The sequence below is a fragment of the Esox lucius genome, chromosome 19 (assembly GCF_011004845.1).
Source record: "Esox lucius isolate fEsoLuc1 chromosome 19, fEsoLuc1.pri, whole genome shotgun sequence".
In the NCBI taxonomy this organism is placed as follows: Eukaryota; Metazoa; Chordata; class Actinopteri; order Esociformes; family Esocidae; genus Esox; species Esox lucius.
Window position 1 is genome coordinate 30,425,064 of NC_047587.1, and position 18,997 is coordinate 30,444,060.

Below are 18,997 nucleotides of genomic sequence, written 5' to 3' on the forward strand. Positions count from 1 at the left end.
TGTTAAAACAGCCAGTGGCAAAAGCCATATAGTTCATAGACGCTATTTGTGGTGGAGATAAACTTAATAAGAAACTTTAGTCAGTTTAACATAATGCTCAAACTGTTTACTGTTTCCATTTATATAGTACATCTCTGGTCTTTTCACCTGATGAAAAAGTTAGTTATCGTCACCTTTATAGATTGATACAATAACTATGTCATTCATGAATGAAAGAAAAAAGTATGTTGTTATGCCATTAAATGAAATAGGTTTGGTAGTGTAAAGTTCAGACTCGCTAGCAATTGCTCAATTCTTATGACTATTCCAGTAAGTTAGATACTGGTAAAGCCTATTACTGGCTAATATGCTGTTAAAACATCCAGTGGCAAACGCCATACAGTTCATAGAGGCTATTTGTGGTGGAGGTCAACTTAATAAGAAACGTTAGTCAGTTTAAACTGTATCAATGTCATTCTCGAATGGCCAATGGCAAAAGAGGATTTGTTCAGGATGGACAAAAATTTGCTGGCTACACGATTCTCCCGTCTTTTCACTTGACGAAAAAGTCAGTTATCGTCACCTATATTGATAAAGTAGTTATTGTATCAATGTCATTCGCAAATAGCTAATAAGCTGTTAAAAGGGCCAGTGGCAGAAGCTATACAGTTCATATATGCTATTTGTGGTGGAGGAAAATGTTATAAGAAATGTTACTCAGTTTAACACAATGCTTAATGGTGTCTAGCGACATATTACTGGCTAATAAGCTTATAAAACCGGCAGTGGCAAAAGTTATACTGTTCATAGATACAATTTGTGGTGGAGGTAAACTTAATAAGAAACATTAGTCAGTTTAACACAATAGTCAATGGTGTCTAATGAAATATTCAAACCTGGCGTGAAGTCAAGAGGCTATATTGACACCTGACTTATGTACAGCTCCGTGTTGTAGTGGTTAACAACACAGCTGTTCACATGGGTGACCCGGGTTCGAATATCAAGAAGGCAACACTTTCTATTGTGGGCCGGCTGAACTAGACCTGCCTGGTTGCTTGTTAAACCAATAGAACCCAAATCTTTACTCCATGGATTTGAATTGGTTTGAGTAATGACTATTATAATGACTTAATCGTTTTATTATTACACAATTCTTTCAGTACAATGGGTTTCCTGAAATGTTTTGAGTAATGACAGCCCATTTGGGTTTACAGCGTAGCTCTGGTGTGACGGTGAGGTGACGGACAGCTCTGTCATTTCCAGCTTTCCCCGGTTTACAATCGTTCACGAACTCACCCCGGACTCATTCGTTGTCTTGTCTCCAATCATCACTCACACCATGTCCCAATTAAGTCATCAGTATGTGTTTAAATGTTTCTCCTCTGCTCCCCTCACTTGTTGGTTATTGGTCCCTGTCTCTGTATGTACACGTCAGTGGTGAGTGGTTAGTTTAGTTTTTGTTTCAGCCTTTACTTTGTTTCAGTTGTTTTGTGCTTGGTATTTATCGACCTGCGCCTGGTTCCTCCTCTCCACCACTACACAAATGTGAAATCTGGACCTGGTTGGAGTCAGGTCTGAAGCATCAGGGCAGGTGGCGCTGGTCTATGGAGTCAGAGTAAATAATGACTGCCAGATGCCAAATCCGAGGCAAACATCTTGAGACCTGTCAGTGGGATACAAATCACCTGTTCTACTAGCTGCAGAGAGACTGGAAAATGGCAATATGGTTGTCAGTTTCACGCTCCATCACACAGTGTGCATTTGCTCACAGTCATAAGCACTGTAAAAAGCGGCAAATGTTAAAACATTTGCAAATGTTAATAATAATTGATTGTAATACCTTTTCTAATTAAAAAGTACTACTGTAAATTTTACACGGTTCTTGTTCCTCAAAAAAACCCAAAGCCATTCGCATCACCTAAAATGGCTTGTTTTTTGGGAGCTTGATAGACTGCTGTGCAACATCATTCCAACCCATCTGCATAGTCAACCAGCCTAGGCGAAATTTTATTAATCATAGATAATTAGGGGTTCTCCGGTAGGAGAAACCCTATTATTATTGTTATTGTTATTATAATTTTTATTCTTGGCACCTAAAATGCTTAATAACTCAAAGTCCTTTGTGAAAAATGCCAGACATGATTATAAAACTATAAAACCAACAGATGCAACACTGCATCAAGAACTAATCATGTCCGGCATCTTGGATATTTTGTACAGTGAACATTTTATGAAACCTATAAAAATGTACTTCTAAATGTACTTCTAATGCATATCTCCCAATAGGGTGGTAAGTGCTAAGAGATATATTAAAGATGGTGGACAAATAGGCTGACCAGTGTAATACTTATGGATGCATACACTTCATGTGTGCATTACATTTAAAATACAGACCAGGTATATTATCCACACAGGTACCTGACCTAATTCCTCCACAAGGGGCACCACAGGCCACACTTTAATGCATTTTCCCCACAAATATGCCATTTGATTGACCTATAATGCTGATTCTTTGTGTAAATGCCTCATTCCCTAGGATGTACACATTTGCATCAAGAACCTATCATGTCTGCCATCTTGGATATTTTTTACAGTGACAATTTCATGAGACCTATAAAATTCTACATAGAATCAACAATAACTCTGTTTGACCAGGCCAGCGGCATATACAGTGGATATACAAAGTCTACACACCCCTGTGAAAATGCCAGGTTTTTGTGATGAAAAAGAATGAGACAAAGATAAATCATGTCAGAAAGTCTTCCACTTTTAATGTGATTTATAAAAAAAACTTACAATAACCTGGTTGCATAAGTGTGCACACCCTCTTATAACTGGGGATGTGGCTGATTGAATTAACCAATCACATTCAAACTCATGTTAAATAGAAGTCATTACACACCTGCCATCATTTGAAGTGACTCTGATTAATCACAAATAAAGTTCAGCTGTTGTAGTAGGATGTTCCCAACATTTTCTTAGTTGCATCTCAGAGCAAAAGCCATAGTCCGCAGAGAGCTTCCAAAATATCAGAGGGATCTCATTGTTGAAAGATATCAGTCAGGAGAAGGGTACAAAATAATTATCTAAAGTATTAGATATACCATGGAAAACAGTGAAGACAGTCATCATCAAGTGGAGAAAATAGAACTGGACGTCCCTCCAAAATTAATGAAAAGACAAGAAGAAAACTGGTAGGGAGGCTTCCAAGAGGCCTACAGCAACATTAAAGAAACTGCAGGGATTTCTGGCAAGTACTGTCTCTGTGCTACATGCAACAACAATCTCCTGTATTCTTCATATGAATAGGCTATGGGGTGGGGTGGCAAGATGGAAGACTTTTCTTACAAAGAAAAACATCCAAGCCTGGCTGAAGTTTGCAAAAACAAACATCAAGTCCCCCAAAAGTATATGGGAAAATGTGTTATGGTCTGATGAAACCAAGGTTTAAGTTTTTGACATTCATTCCAAAAGATATGTTTGGCACAAAAACAACACTGCACATCACCCAAAGAACACCATACCCACAGTGAAGCATGGTGGTGGCAGCATCATGCTTTGGGGCTGTTTTCTTCAGCTGGAACTGGGGCCTTAGTCAGGGTGGAGGAAATTATGAACAGTTCCAAATACCAGGTAATTTTGGCCCAAAACCTTCAGGCATCCATTAGAAAGATGAAGATGAAGAGGAAGTTCACCTTTCAGCACGACAATGACCCAAAGCCCACATACAAAAGTATGGCTTCACTAGAAAAATATTATCGTGTTGGAATGGCCCAGCCAGAGCCCAGACCTGAATCCAATTGAACATCTGTGGGGTAATCTGAAAAGGGCTGTGCACAGGAGATGTCCTCGCAATCTGACATATTTGGAGCAAAGAAGTGTGGGCAAATATTGCCACGTCAGGATGTAGCTAATAGACTCCTACCCAAAAAGACAGTGTTGTAATGAAATCAAAAGGTGCTTCAACAAAGTATTAGTTTAAGGGTGTGTACACTAACGCAACCAGGTTATTGTGCGTTTTTTATTTTCCCCCTCAAAGATGTCAGTTTGTTTTTCAATGTAATTGTTTACGTTGTAGGTCACGTTAAATATGGAAAAACATGATTTATATTCGTCTCATTCTTTACATCACAAGAACCTTGCATTTTAACAGGGGTGTGTAGACTGAAATATATGAAATATATGCTTACCATGAGATTATTTGTGCTGCCATTTGCTTACAGTGTTATGACTGCTTCTCTATGCTCACCATGTCACAGGAGAGCCCCATCCTATGGTTGCTTGCAATTATGTTTACATTTAAGTTTGATGAATGTATTTGATATGTAATTAAAATTAACTTATAATGTGATAATTATGTACATACTATTTCACACTTCTAGCAACATCATGAATCATGAAGCCATCAATGATTTAGAACTGGACAATAAAAAGTATCTTTTGTGTCATATGCATTTCACAAAGAATAGGTTTACAAAGATGCATTTATACATTTATATATATATATAATATGCTATAAAATAAGCAATGATTGATACAAGTTATGTTGTACAGTAGTAAAAACAAATATCCATGCATCCATTGAACCATTCTTCGATGGGGACCTGTCTGTCCAGTGGTGGGAGACTGTTGGATTGATCATGTCAGAGGATGGCACCACAACCAGGACAAATACAACATCATGTTCCTCACCTACAAATAAATGATCAGGGGTAAGTAGAGATGACACACGACCCCACGGACCCGAGGGCCACTGTAATAAGGCTACACATTTCACTGGGACTCGCCACTGGAACGGTTAACCAGATAGTTTGGCTCCTGGGTGCTGACTGGTGCTTGAGTCTTAAATATTGATTGGCTGGGAGTTGGGTTGTATGACTTTACACCAGGTATGTTTTTTTACTATTCCGTTGATGGTGCCCGGTTTATAATGGCAATAAGGCCCTTAGGAAGAGCGTTTGATATGGCCATTGTAAGGTATTGCTGGGCTGTATCAAGGCACTCTTTTGGTCACAGTGCTTATGATTCTGAGTATCTTCTGGTTTCATCAGGGTCAAAAACATGCACTGCTGCCTGCAGTAATCCAGTCGCACACAGCTCAGCTCTTTCATGTTTCACATTATTGGATGTTTCCTCCTGAAACATGATGTGAGGTCGGTGGTAGTGTGTCTGGCAGAGTTCCTGGGAAAGAATCTGTCTGGCGCAGCGATTGACAGCATAGTGAAACTGGTCACCTTCAACAACATGGAGAAAGATAACAAGGCCAACTACGAGTTCCTGCCTGAAGACGTCGTGGACAAAAACAAGGGGAAGTTCCTCCACAAAGGTAACGATGAGAGGGGAGGAGTGGAGAGGAGCAGAGGATCAGAGGGGAGGAGTGGAGAGGAGCAGAGGATCAGAGGGGAGGAGTGGAGAAGAGCAGCGGAACAGAGGGGAGGAGTGGAGAAGAGCAGCGGAACAGAGGGGAGGAGTGGAGAAGAGCAGCGGAACAGAGGGGAGGAGTGGAGAGGAGCAGAGGATCAGAGGGGAGGAGTGGAGAGGAGCAGAGGATCAGAGGGAGGAGTGGAGAGGAGCAGAGGATCAGAGGGGAGGAGTGGAGAAGAGCAGCGGAACAGAGGGGAGGAGTGGAGAGGAGCAGAGGATCAGAGGCGAGGAGTGGAGAGGAGCAGAGGATCAGAGGGGAGGAGTGGAGAGGAGCAGAGGAACAGAGGGGAGGAGTGGAGAGGAGCAGAGGGGAGGAGTGGAGAGGAGCAGAGGGGAGGAGTGGAGAGGAGCAGAGGATCAGAGGGGAGGAGTGGAGAGGAGCAGAGGAACAGAGGGGAGGAGTGGAGAGGAGCAGAGGAACAGAGGGGAGGAGTGGAGAGGAGCAGAGGAACAGAGGGGAGGAGTGGAGAGGAGCAGAGGAACAGAGGGGAGGAGTGGAGAGAAGGAGAGGAACAGTGGGGAGGAGTGGAGAGGAGCAGAAGATCAGAGGGGAGGAGTGGAGAGGAGCAGAGGATCAGAGGGGAGGAGTGGAGAGGAGAAAGAGAATAAAAGAGGAGAGGATAAGAGAGAGAAGAGAGGAAAGACGAGAGGGGGACATTCTCTATGGACAAACACCAGAGGGTTGTTGGTTCATGCTGTTGCAGTCACCTTGCTGCAGATTGGACGGTAATACATTCATGCTGTGGTCAGAACCCGAAGCTGCTCCTTAATGACACATCTCTAACTCCCTCTCTGTAACTCTCCATGACTCTCTTAGGACAATAGAAGACTGGAAGAACTCATTGATGGTGGCCCAGAGTGAACATTTTGACCGGTTCTCCCAGGAGAGGATGAAGGACTTACCTCTCAACTTCATCTGGGACATCACTGAGCTGCAGGGCTGATACAGACAGACACACATACATGCACACTCATGCACACAGACATACACACACAATATTATGTTCAATATGAAAATGAAATAAATACCTTAAACATAACCTGCCCAGTTTATTATCTCAATACTTATCCATAAACCCCCCAGAGGTTGATTGTCATGAGGCAATATGGTATCACCAGGTTATTAAATAACTGTGTAAGCGCTAGAGAGTTATTTTTTACTTACTGTGTCACATAGGTTATTTCTTTCATTGGGAAATGGAGTTGCACATTGCACTTCCCGGACTCCAGTGTGAACTCAATAACAGCTGTGTAGCTGGAGAATGGGCTAGTCTACCTCAACCTCGTGTGCACCAGCGAAAAGCATCAGTGTTGAGCAATAACCGTGGTAACCATCGGCCTCACGGGGCGGGGCAAAACGTTCCTGGAGGAAGCAATGGTTCGGTCTTTGACCGTCCTGCGCCTGCTTTGGAGATCGGCGTCACAAAATTGGGTGGGGAGAAAAGTGGCAAAAAAAGATGTGTAATATTATTGATCTGTGTGTGTTTTTAGGATGGTAGGCAATACGTTTTAGCAATTCCCCTGGCATATGCAGATGGTACAGTAATCAACATGAACGACAATTTAGGCAAATCACATGAAATATATTGCAGGTATTCCTACCATACTGCTGTTTCCTCAGAATTTTCGGCCGCAAGCAAAGGGCTTTAAAAAAAAATTACAAAAATTACGAACTAAAATGGCTGATGTGACTATTGAAGATGCAGTGAAATAGAATGTCTAGATTATTGTAGCAATCATAAGAAAATTATGATATATAGCCTATACATTTTACATAAAATATATCCATCACAAATAATATAGGATTACACAGTCAGCTGTTATAAAAAAAATTACCTGAAAACAAAAATCACTCTGTGCATTGGTCAGGGCTAGGCTGAAGTTTAGAAGTAGAATTAGTGGAATGTGGGCAAGGCCCTAAGGCTACATTAAGCAACGTTTTCATTTCAGTGTGTGGAAAAGAGACCTTCTAAATGTGTTTATTACTTGGATAAAAACGTACCTGACTAAAACAAGGCCTGCACTAGGCTATTTATAGGCTTACATTACATTTTGAAATTAATAAAAACTTAAGTTAAACCGTTTATTCATTACAATGAAAAGGTCATAATCTGCGATGTACACTTTAGAAGGTCACCTGCTTTCCTACTTTTTCAACAGTAGACTGCAGTGCGTGCCTTCAGGTTCCACAGTTTCACTGAGAATGTATTGACACTTATTAGAACTTAAGTCGGTGAAATTCCGAGCCATACAAATACGATATTTAGATTTAAGACAGTTGAACTTGTACTCATTTCAGTGTTGAACTTGTTTTGTTAATTACAAGCGCAAGCGCGGAGTTGATTTGGTCTGCGTTGGGCCGCGGTCTTGTGGGTTATTGTGACGTGTGCCAGGTGATAACGTCATGTCTTAAGTGGACAGTTGATTGAGAATTGGTTCAGATATTGAGTAAGACACCGCTGCTATAAGTTGTATTGTGACGAGTGCCAGGTGACAACGTCACATCCCTGTTAAGTGGACAGTTGATTGAGAATTGGTTCAGATATTGAGTAAGACACCGCTGCTATAAGTTGTATTGTGACGAGTGCCAGGTGACAACGTCACATCCCTGTTAAGTGGACAGTTGATTGAGAATTGGTTCAGATATTGAGTAAGACACCGCTGCTATAAGTTGTATTGTGACGAGTGCCAGGTGACAACGTCACATCCCTGTTAAGTGGACAGTTGATTGAGAATTGGTTCAGATATTGAGTAAGACACCGCTGCTATAAGTTGTATTGTGACGAGTGCCAGGTGACAACGTCACATCCCTGTTAAGTGGACAGTTGATTGAGAATTAGTTCAGATATTAGTACCACACCGCTGCGATAACTACAGTTCTAGTAAGTAACTGTTCTAGTAAGTTGTAGACATTTGTTTGATTTAACTACACGACCAAGACACTTATTCTGATATAACTATATAGCACAATAATAACACGGAGATTGCAGCATAATATTTAAGTCAATAACACCATGAGCTAAATTAAATATAATTATGCTGAATTATTGCATTGGAGTTTCCATAGTATTAGGACCGTACATTATTTCCAGGATTGTGTGTAATCTTACTTCTTAATCCCCAAGTAGTGTAGTGGAGATATACAGTGTCAATTAATGAGGCTTGTTGAACATATCAGAATAATCTGTTTACAATATTGATCAACTTAAAAAAAATTACGTTTAAGCGCATCGTGCACGCTGGTAGGGACACGCGTGAACATTCGAAAATGTAATGCCACACATTCGAGCGGTTTCCTAAATGACAGCTAATAGCCATAGGCTACAGTGGTCTATGCACTTTCTTAATAACTGTAGCATTAACAATATTGTAAATCACTACTTAAGCATACTCATTACTGACTTCAGAGTACTTTTATGTCCCAAAGAGTGAGTGAGAATTGAGTGGGCTGTACAGAACCCATTGTGACCAAATAGTAAATAATAATTAATTCACCACTGGCAAAATGTAAGCCTACCTCAATTTGGCCAGGGACGGGTGTTCATTTAGGCCCTGTTGTCCCTTGTAAATGTTCTGCCCTCTTCTATTTGCACTTCTGGTTAGATGGTAAAGGCATTTCGTTGTACTGTACTTGTACTTGTTGAATGACAATAAAGTTGAAACTAATCTAATCTAATATACACTCACCTAAAGGATTATTAGGAACACCATACTAATATTGTGTTTGACCCCCTTTCGCCTTCAGAACTGCCTTAATTCTACATGGCATTGGTTCAACAAGGTGCTGAAAGCATTCTTTAGAAATGTTGGCCCATATTGATAGGATAGCATCTTGCAGTTGATGGAGATTTGTGGGATGCACATCCAGGGCACAAAGCTCCCGTTCCACCACATCCCAAAGATACTCTATTGGGTTGAGATCTGGTGACTGTGGGGGCCATTTCATTACAGTGAACTCATTGTCATGTTCAAGAAACCAATTTGAAATGATTCGAGCTTTGTGACATGGTGCATTATCCTGCTGGAAGTAGCCATCAGAGGATGGGTACATGGTGGTCATAAAGGGATGGACATGGTCAGAAACAATGCTCAGGTAGGTCGTGGCATTTAAACAATGCCCAATAAGCACTAAGGGGCCTAAAGTGTGCCAAGAAAACATCCCCCACACCATTACACCACCACCACCAGCCTGCACAGTGGTAACAAGGCATGATGGATCCATGTTCTCATTCTGTTTATGCCAAATTCTGACTCTACCATCTGAATGTCTCAACAGAAACCGAGACTCATCAGACCAGGCAACATCCTTCCAGTCTTCAACTGTCCAATTGGTGAGCTCGTGCAAATTGTAGCCTTTTTCCTATTTGTAGTGGAGATGAGTGGTACCCGTTGGGGTCTTCTGCTGTTGTAGCCCATCCGCCTCAAGGTTGTGCGTGTTGTGGCTTCACAAATGCTTTGCTGCATACCTCGGTTGTAACAAGTGTTTATTTCAGTCAAAGTTGCTCTTCTATCAGCTTGAATCAGTCGGCTCATTCTCCTCTGACCTCTAGCATCAACAAGGCATTTTCACCCACAGGACTGCCGCATGCTGGATGTTTTTCCCTTTTCACACCATTCTTTGTAAACCCTAGAAATGGTTGTGCGTGAAAATCCCAGTAACTGAGCAGATTGTGAAATACTCAGACCGGCCCGTCTGGCACCAACAACCATGCCACGCTCAAAATTGCTTAAATCACCTTTCTTTCCCATTCTGACATTCAGTTTGGAGTTCAGGAGATTGTCTTGACCAGGACCACACCCCTAAATGCATTGAAGCAACTGCCATGTGATTGGTTGATTAGATAATTGCATTAATGAGAAATTGAACAGGTGTTCCTAATAATCCTTTAGGGCTTTTGGATTGGTTCGACCAGCCCGGCTGCATCGTCCTGGTCATGGAGCATTCCGCGCCGTGCACAAACGTGTACGATTACATGTGCACCGTCGTGGACAGGGCCTTCAGCGAGGAAACGGCGAGGGGCATCATATGACAGGCGGTGCTGGCGTGCCGTCACTGCTGAGACTGCGGCGTCCTGCACAGGGACATCAAAGGGGAGAACCTGCTTTGTCAAACGGACACTCTCCAGGAGAAGCTGATCGACTTCGGTATATGTCCCCTATCAGTATATGTCAAGGATGCCTTTGGGGGAAAAAAGGACGAAGATGGCACCAAAGATGAACATCTGAAATCACATCTTGAAATCCACAACTAAAGATGAATATACTTTAAAGTAACTCCCCAAAGAACAAAGATTTTCTGGAACTTGGGAAACAGCTTAATTTGCCTTTGAGATGATACCAAAAAATTGAGGCTGCCAAACAGGGTTATGTTCCTCGAAAAAACGTGGTTCTGGTATTGGACTAAGAGCTGAACTTTGCTGTACTGGATAGATAAGCCATTTGCACAATTGGAAGACACATCCAGTGTCACATCCTGATTGTGTTCACCTGTATTGTCTTGTCTCACCCCCACCAGGTGTCTCCCATCCCCTCGTTATCCCTGCCTCCTTAACCTGTCTTTTCTGTTTGTTCCAGCTGCCAATTCCTCGTGTGTTTACCTGCCCCCGGTGTTCAAGATCTCTCTGCCTGCTCCCTACCTGTACCTTAACCGTGTCACGGTCGTGGGGTGAGAAGGACACAGGCGTAGAGTATAGTTGGTGAAGATAATCCATGTTTAATGAAAAATAAAGAAGGACTCCAACAAAACAAAAGGCAGCAACTAGTGACGTGGGTATTCCTTACACAGGATAAACAAAACCAAAATGAACCACACCTCGGGGCCTACAAACTAAACTTAAATAGGGTCCCCAATTGGAGGCAATAATTAACACCTGCCTCCAATTGTGGAAACCAAAAAAAGGAGTAGAGGTGGCTAAAGGCCACCTCCTGTCCTGTCCTGGCTATGCCCCGAGCCCAGCGCAGAGATGGCTAGGGGCACAGCCAGGACGTGACAAACCGCCAGCATGTGCACCGATCTCCTGCCTGCCCTCGACTCCTCTGCCTGCTGCTTGCCTGTCCCTCTGCTGCCAGCCCAGTATCGACCCTGCCTTCTCCACTACTCTTCTCTGTAATAAACCATTGTTACTTGGAAACGAGTCGTGTCTGCATCTGGGTCCACCTCTGAGCATGAATCCTGATAACCAGATGAGAAGTGCCTGAAATGAAATCATAAGTCAGGCTGTTGGAGATTCTGCCTTTCAGGAAGGACAACTGCAGCACAACAAACAGCAGAACAGTTCCCTGCTCAAATAAGTGGTGCCCTAAATGAAAAAATAAATAAAGCTTTCTACATCATTTGGCATATGTTTAGATTGTGAATTTGTATAGATATAATGATAAATACTCTGACAGAAATAGTCATTGACTATTATTAGGGGTTCCCTGGTAGTAGAAACCCTATTGTTATTATTATTTTTAGGGGTTCTCTGATAGTAGAAACCCTATTGTTATTATTATTATTAGGGGTTCTCTGGTAGTAGAAACCCTATTGTTAGTATTATTATTATTCGGGGTTCTCCGGTAGGAGGACAGCAAAACGGCAGCTGCCAGAAATCTGACCATTTTCAATGCAAGCTAATGCTAAAGCTAATAAATGCATTTACAACTTTTCTTCTTTTGAACCGTACATTGGATCTATAAAAATGTCCTTACATCAACCGGTAATCCGATTGACCTGACTGTTGGTGTACAGGTGTCTCATATGTGCCTCCCTATAGGGTTGTAAGGAATAAGAAATCTATTACAATATGGCGGACAAAATGGCTAACCAGTGTAAAACGTATCGATACATACACTTCATGTGTGCATTACATTATGGCACAATAAAAATACAGATCAGGTATATCATCCACACAGACACCCGACCCGATTCCTCCACAGGCAACAGGCCATGCCATAATGCATTTCTTCCACAATTATACCATGTCCGCCCTGATTGACCTAGAATGCGGATTATTTTTGTACATGCCTCATTCCCCAGGAGGTACAAAAATGCCTCAAGGATATTTTGTCTGCTGTGTTGGATATTTTGTACAGCAAACATTTCATGAAACCAATAAAAATCAACATAAAATCAACAATAACTCTGCAAATGTGTCTTATAAATGTCTCCCTATAGGGTGTTTAAAACTAAGATGGAGGACAATATGTCCAAGATGGAGGACAATATGGCTGACCACAGTAAAAAGTAGATGAAAGTGCTTACCATGTGATCATTTCTGCTGCCAAATGCTTACATTGTTATGACTGCTTCCCTATGCTCACCATGTCACAGGAGAACCCTGTCCCATGGTTGCTTGCAACTACATTTGAACATTGTTTCTGCTTTATTATCTATCAGCATTTGATAGTACTATTATTTATGTATCTACTACATTTTGGTTGTGAGTTTGGAATGAATGTAGCAAGACAGATGCACATCCAGGGAATCTCTGCAGCTGCTGGTGTTTACCATAGAGAATTAACAAAGCATTCCAATGGTGCTAAAGCTCAGTTCATAGCTGGTGTTGGCTCACTTCAACCCTAGGTTCAACTGGAAATTTCAATTTTAGAATGGGCCCAGAGAGCAAAATAAATTGAAATAAGTATTTTGAATCAACCTTCATTCAGTGGGTAGGCTTTACAAAAAGCAGTTGCTAAGCGTTACTTGGTGAATCACTTTTTTGCCAACAATTAGTTGATTGGTGGAGTCACATCATTGGGGTATTATACTTTTTAGTTTCACCTGTAAATAGAAATAACTAATAAAGGCCTAACTGTTGTAAATTCTGCTCTCTTACTTAGAGTTAGCCTGTAAGGGATAAAAAATGAAATAAGACACATTTTGTTGAAATAGGGTAAATATTGGCATTTTATTATTTTAGAATTTTCACAGACAAATCAAACATACAAAACACATAAATACGTCATTACCTAAATACAAAATAAAACTCTTTAGAAATCATTCACGTTAGCTATTACTATGTACAGTTTTAACAGTGGTTCCCAACCACCGGAGCTAGGACCCCCCGGCGGTACTTGGCCTCTCCACACCGAGTACTTGGGAAGACTCATGACACCATAGGCTGACTAGTAAAAATGTACAAGATGGGGTACTTCAGGGGAACTCAGTGCAGGGCAAAATCCAGTCGGTGGGACAGTAACCTAGAGGTTTGGGAACCACTGAATAGAGTGCATTCTATTACTGTGTGCTATCATTGGGAGTCGAGCTACTGTGAAAGAGCAGCAGAGGGCAGCAGAGGGTCACATCAGTGAGAGTCCAGCTCTAATAGTATGCTCCTCGAAACAGTAACGTCAGACAAAACGCAGAACACGGATACATTTTTCAGAGTGCACCAACGTCATATGGAGTCAGTTCATCGGCACGCATGCTTTTTCCTTCCGTCGTTCCCTACACGTCATTCAGACGCTCAGCACTTGTGGTGCTTCCACTTGCGAGTAGCCACCGTGATGCTGTGGTCCTTCTTGTGCCAAGGGAAGAGGCGTGTCAGGGCCAGGGTGCCATCACGCTGCACCGCGCCGGTCAGCAGATAGAGCTGGGTGTGGCCTGGCCGGACCAGGGCGTTGGCACAGCGCAGGTTGATTAGCAGCCATTGCTGAAGGAGGTGCTGTGTGTCGTAGGGCAGCAGAGGACCCTGACGGATGAACTCCACACGGCCCTCCACCCCGAACTCTGGCTCCCCTGAGGGGAGACGATGGCGAGACAGCTTAGCTGAGACAGCTGGAGGGAGAAGAGAGCAGAAGATGAGCACGACCACACAGATGTATTGAACACACACACTCCTGACTTGAACAAACACACACATACACTCCTAACTTGAACAAACACACACATACACTCCTGACTTGAACAAACACACACATACACACACTCCTATCTTGAACACACACACACTCCTGACTTGAACAAACACACACACACACTCCTAACTTGAACAAACACACACACACACTCCTAACTTGAACAAACACACACACACACTCCTAACTTGAACAAACACACACATACACTCCTGACTTTAACAAACACACACACTCACTCCTAACTTGAACAAACACACACATACACTCCTGACTTGAACAAACACACACACATACACTCCTGACTTGAACAAACACACACATACACTCCTGACTTGAACAAACACACACACACACTCCTAACTTGAACAAACACACACATACACTCCTGATTTTAACAAACACACACACACACACACTCCTGACTTGAACAAACACACACATCAATGTCTAATACTTGTAACAGCATACTGACGACCAATAAAAGCATATAAACAGTCCATTGACGAGGCACTGGATCCATCCTGCTTACCGAAATCATCCACACAGAGGGCATCCAGCACTGTCTTCAGGGACGGGTGAGTCTCCACAGAAGGGCAGGCCTGGCATGCAGGCTTGGGCAGCAATTTGGCCAGGTGACTGTTGCTGTGTTTGGGGTGGGGGGTCAGGCACGTGTCCTCCTGCGCGGGGAAACGGTCACAGTCCAGCTCCTCCGGCCAGGCATGGCCCTGACAGGCCTGTGTGGGGGCACAGCTGTCCCTCACGGCAACACACAGGCTGCGGCACGGCTGGATGAACCTGGAGGCGGAAGGAGACGCAGGGTTGGAATTAACGCAGGGAAAACAGCGGCAGGGCCACGCTGCAGACGGCGCGCCGGAGTCACTGGACTGAGGAGGAGAATGATCTGAGGGAGGAGAATGAACTGACGGAGGAGAATGAACTGACGGAGGAGAATGAACTGACGGAGGAGAATGAACTGAGGGAGGAGAATGAACTGACGGAGGAGAATGAACTGAGGGAGGAGAATGAACTGACGGAGGAGAATGAACTGAGGGAGGAGAATGAACTGACAGAGGAGTGGGTAGTTTCCCTTTGAGGAGTTAGAGAGTGAGTGCCAAGGTACCAGGACGAGAATAAAGAGAGAATGACGTATGGAGATGGATGGAGAAGACACACACACATTCTCACACACAGTGTGAGGACATACAAAAGTTACAGAGGGTGTGTTTAAAGGCAAACAAGAGCTCCAGACTTACGTGTCAAGGCAGACGGGAGCAATGAGGGAGCACAGGAAGGCCTGAGCTTGGGGGTGGCAGCCGGTCTGGAGCAGGGGTCTCCAGTCCTCCGAACGGGGCACAACCTCACCCTCCAGGTTGCTGTGACCCAGGAAGTTGGGCAGCCTCATCTCAGAGTAGCCCACGTCCTGGCACACGCTCATCTGGTGGGGGATGGGCACACAGCGTGTGGACTGGCCCAGGTCAAAGCCCCAGACCGCGGTCAGGAGGACCAGGAGAGCCGGGGCGAAGTGGATGAGATCCATAGTGAAGTGAAGCGCCCTGGTGGAGGAGATTCCAGAGAAGACGGGTGGCTGTTGCTGGTAGCAGTAAGGGTCAGGTAATGTCTCTGTGCCAGTGGTCTCCTCTTTATATAGCGGAAGCCCAGCCCCATCAGACTGTTATCAACTACCTATCAAAGTGGCTCAGACAGTGTGTGAGGAGCCAACAGCTTGTTTAGAAATGACTGCAGACAGAGGGGGGGGGGGGCTATAATGAGGGCAATCACAGTGAAACCATTGCAATGCAAACTGTCACATTTGTTCCAACTCTGTCCATTTTACTTCTAAATATCTAGGACTTGACATTCACATAACGTGCTGCTCTGCTGGGCTGTACGTATTTGTGTGCTTTGCATGTTTATCTTCCAAGCAATTTGGGTTGAGTGAAAGTCTACTGTAAAAACATATCAATGCTCTCATATATATTTTTGAAAGTTCAGAAACAATTTTCTACAGAGAAGGAAAAGGATATTTTGTTTTAGACTGTCATGCCGGCAGGCAGACAGACATGCAGGCAGACAGACAGACAGACTGACATGCAGGCAGACAGACAGACAGACATGCAGGCAGACAGACATGTAGGCAGACAGACAGACATGCAGGCAGACAGACAGACATGCAGGCAGGCAGGCAGGCAGACAGACATGTAGGCAGACAGACAGACAGACATGCAGGCAGGCAGGCTCCTCAAGGTTGACTCTCTTTCATGTCTCCTCCTTTGCTAATCTTAGGGTTTCCTGAGAAGAAGGGTGCGGATCTGAGTCCAGCCCTGATCACACTCCCATTAACAGAACAGTGTTTCTGGCCGGCTTTGATCTGACGCTTGATGAGTCTGATTCAAATGCTAAATGAAAGAACAACATGAGCCTACAGCTCTGTCTACCTGATGTAGCTATCTGATCAAACTTGACTGCAGAGCAGACAGCGTAACCACACGCACGCTAGAAGTATTTTATTGAATGAAGAACAATTTATCCTGGCAATTATTTACACTTGGAAAAACTTCAGTTTTTTTTTTTTAAAGCTTGCGTGAAAAGTAACTACATAACTTCTCACTTGTTTCGCTTCATATCGCAAATTACAGTAGGCTGTAAATTCCAGGGGAAAACAGGTATAATATTGGTTGTCAGACAAAACGTTCTTTCAATACAGTTTGACAGGAACACTGTCATATTGGCAGCAGACAGCCACAGGATGTTCCTCTCAGACAGTTGGAGATGTCACACTGCCGTGCAGACTGTTGGTCCAGGCTCCGCTACTAATGGTAGTCTGTCTCTCTCCCGCCCTCTGTCTCAGGACTCCGGGTTCTAATGGCAGAAACCGAAAGCACAGTCAGTGGTTAGCCCAGTGTAACTGTCTTGTGGATTCTGTCTGTCTCCACAACCACGTTCAGATGTATATCTCAGACGGGTTTGTGCCCAGAAGGCCTGGGGAGTCAGTAATACAGCGGGGTGCTGTCAAACACAAGAGTCCCAGGTTGTAGACGTGCCAGGCAAGCTCAATTAAGCCCCAGGGCCTGTATTCACAAAGCCCCTCAATGAAGTTGCTGATCCAGGATCAGAGGCGATTTAGAGTAGGAAAGCTAATCTATGATAAGTTTTGCCTTTTAGTTTCAAATTAATGATTGTTTATGTACTGTACCAGTCAAATATTTGAACACACCTACTAATTAAAGGGAATTTCTTTCTTTTTACTATTGTCCACATTGTACAATAATAGTGAAGACATCAGAACTATGAAACAACACATATGGAATCATGTAGTAACCAAAAAAGTGTTAAACAAAATTAAAACACATTTATATTTTAGATTCCAAGTAGCCACCCTTTGTCTTGATGACAGCTTTGCACACAACCAATAAGTGCTCAGCATATGAGGCAATTCTCTCAACCAGCTTCATCAGGTAGTCACCCTGAATGCTTTTCCAACAGTCTTGAAGGAGTTGCCTCGTGCTGAGTGCTTGTTGGCTGCTTTTCCTTCACTCTACGTTTCAATTAATCCCAAATCATCTAAATTTGGTTGAGGTCAGGTGACTGTGGAGGCCATGTCATCTGATGCAGCACTCCAGCACAATCCATCTTGATCAAATAGCCCTTACACAGGCTATGTTTTGTGTCATTGTCGCATAGAAAACCAAACAATAGTCCCAATAAGTGCAAACCAGATAGGATGGCGTATCGCTGCAGAATGCTGTGGTAACCATGCTAGTTGAGTGTGCTTTAAATTCTAAATAAATCACAGACAGTGTCACCACCACCCCTCCTCCTCGATGCTTCATGGTTGGAACCCCACATCCAGAGATCATCTACTCGTCCACAAAGATGCAGTGGTTGGAAGCAAATGTCTCACAGATGTCCACTTGTCTAGTGTCCATTTCTTGTGTTTCTTGGCCTAAGCAAGTTTCTTCTTATCAGTGTCTTACAGTAGTGGTTTCTTTGCAGCAATTTGACCACGAAGGGATGATTTACACAGTCTCCTCTGATGTGTCTGTTACTCAAACGCTGTGAAGCATTTACATGGGCTGCAATCTGAGGTGCAGTTAGTTTCTGATTTCTGATCAGCTGTGATCAAATGTTAATTTGTTTGACATGATTTATTTAACTGTGTTTCATCTTTTGTAGAACTGTGTTTACTATTTTGATAAAGTATGGTTAGCATTTTTACGTGGTGAAATCAATGAGAAATTGCTGGTTTGCAAAAAAAGGAATACTGCTGTGCTCATTAAGTTATGGTAGAGATCAGCTGGACCCCTGTTTTATTACAAATGTCCTACCAATGGCGAAAAATTGCATACTGGGCATGCCTGTAAGTTGATAGAGCAAAAGTACCTACTCCCTATATATGAACTTTGATAATGAGGGATCTTAGACCTGCCTCCAGTAAACAGGCACTGTTGCAAAAAAGATATCTAAAAAAAGATTGAGAAGAATTGAGTGAATACCTTTCAAGTGTTTTAAGCAACATTATGGGCAAGTAAAAGTGTCAAGGTGATAATGTTTTTGTTTTATTTACAGCATAGTCCTCTTTGTAAGAACCAAAGAAGAATAGTCTTCTTTAAAGTGAAATGCAAAAGTGGGTGAAAAAAAGATAAAGTCAATTCTCTTCAAATTCACAGCCTTGACTTAGATAAGGAATAAGTTCTCTTTGAAGTTCATTTCAATATTTTCAGGCCCTAAAACCTAAAAGTTTTTTTTTTTTACA

The 18,997-nt window shown here is 43.0% G+C and overlaps 1 protein-coding gene across 1 annotated transcript; it reads right to left on the minus strand.

The window, feature by feature from the left end:
* Nucleotides 1–13,850: 13,850 nt before the first annotated feature.
* On the minus strand, nt 13,851–15,781 carry szl (sizzled). Its single transcript, XM_010898200.2, has 3 exons — nt 15,498–15,781; nt 14,774–15,039; nt 13,851–14,161 (listed from the first exon to the last, which is right to left on the minus strand). The coding sequence occupies exons 1-3, from the start codon at nt 15,779–15,781 to the stop codon at nt 13,851–13,853; spliced, it is 861 nt and encodes a 286-aa protein (XP_010896502.2).
* Between the last annotated feature and the right edge of the window lie 3,216 nt (nt 15,782–18,997).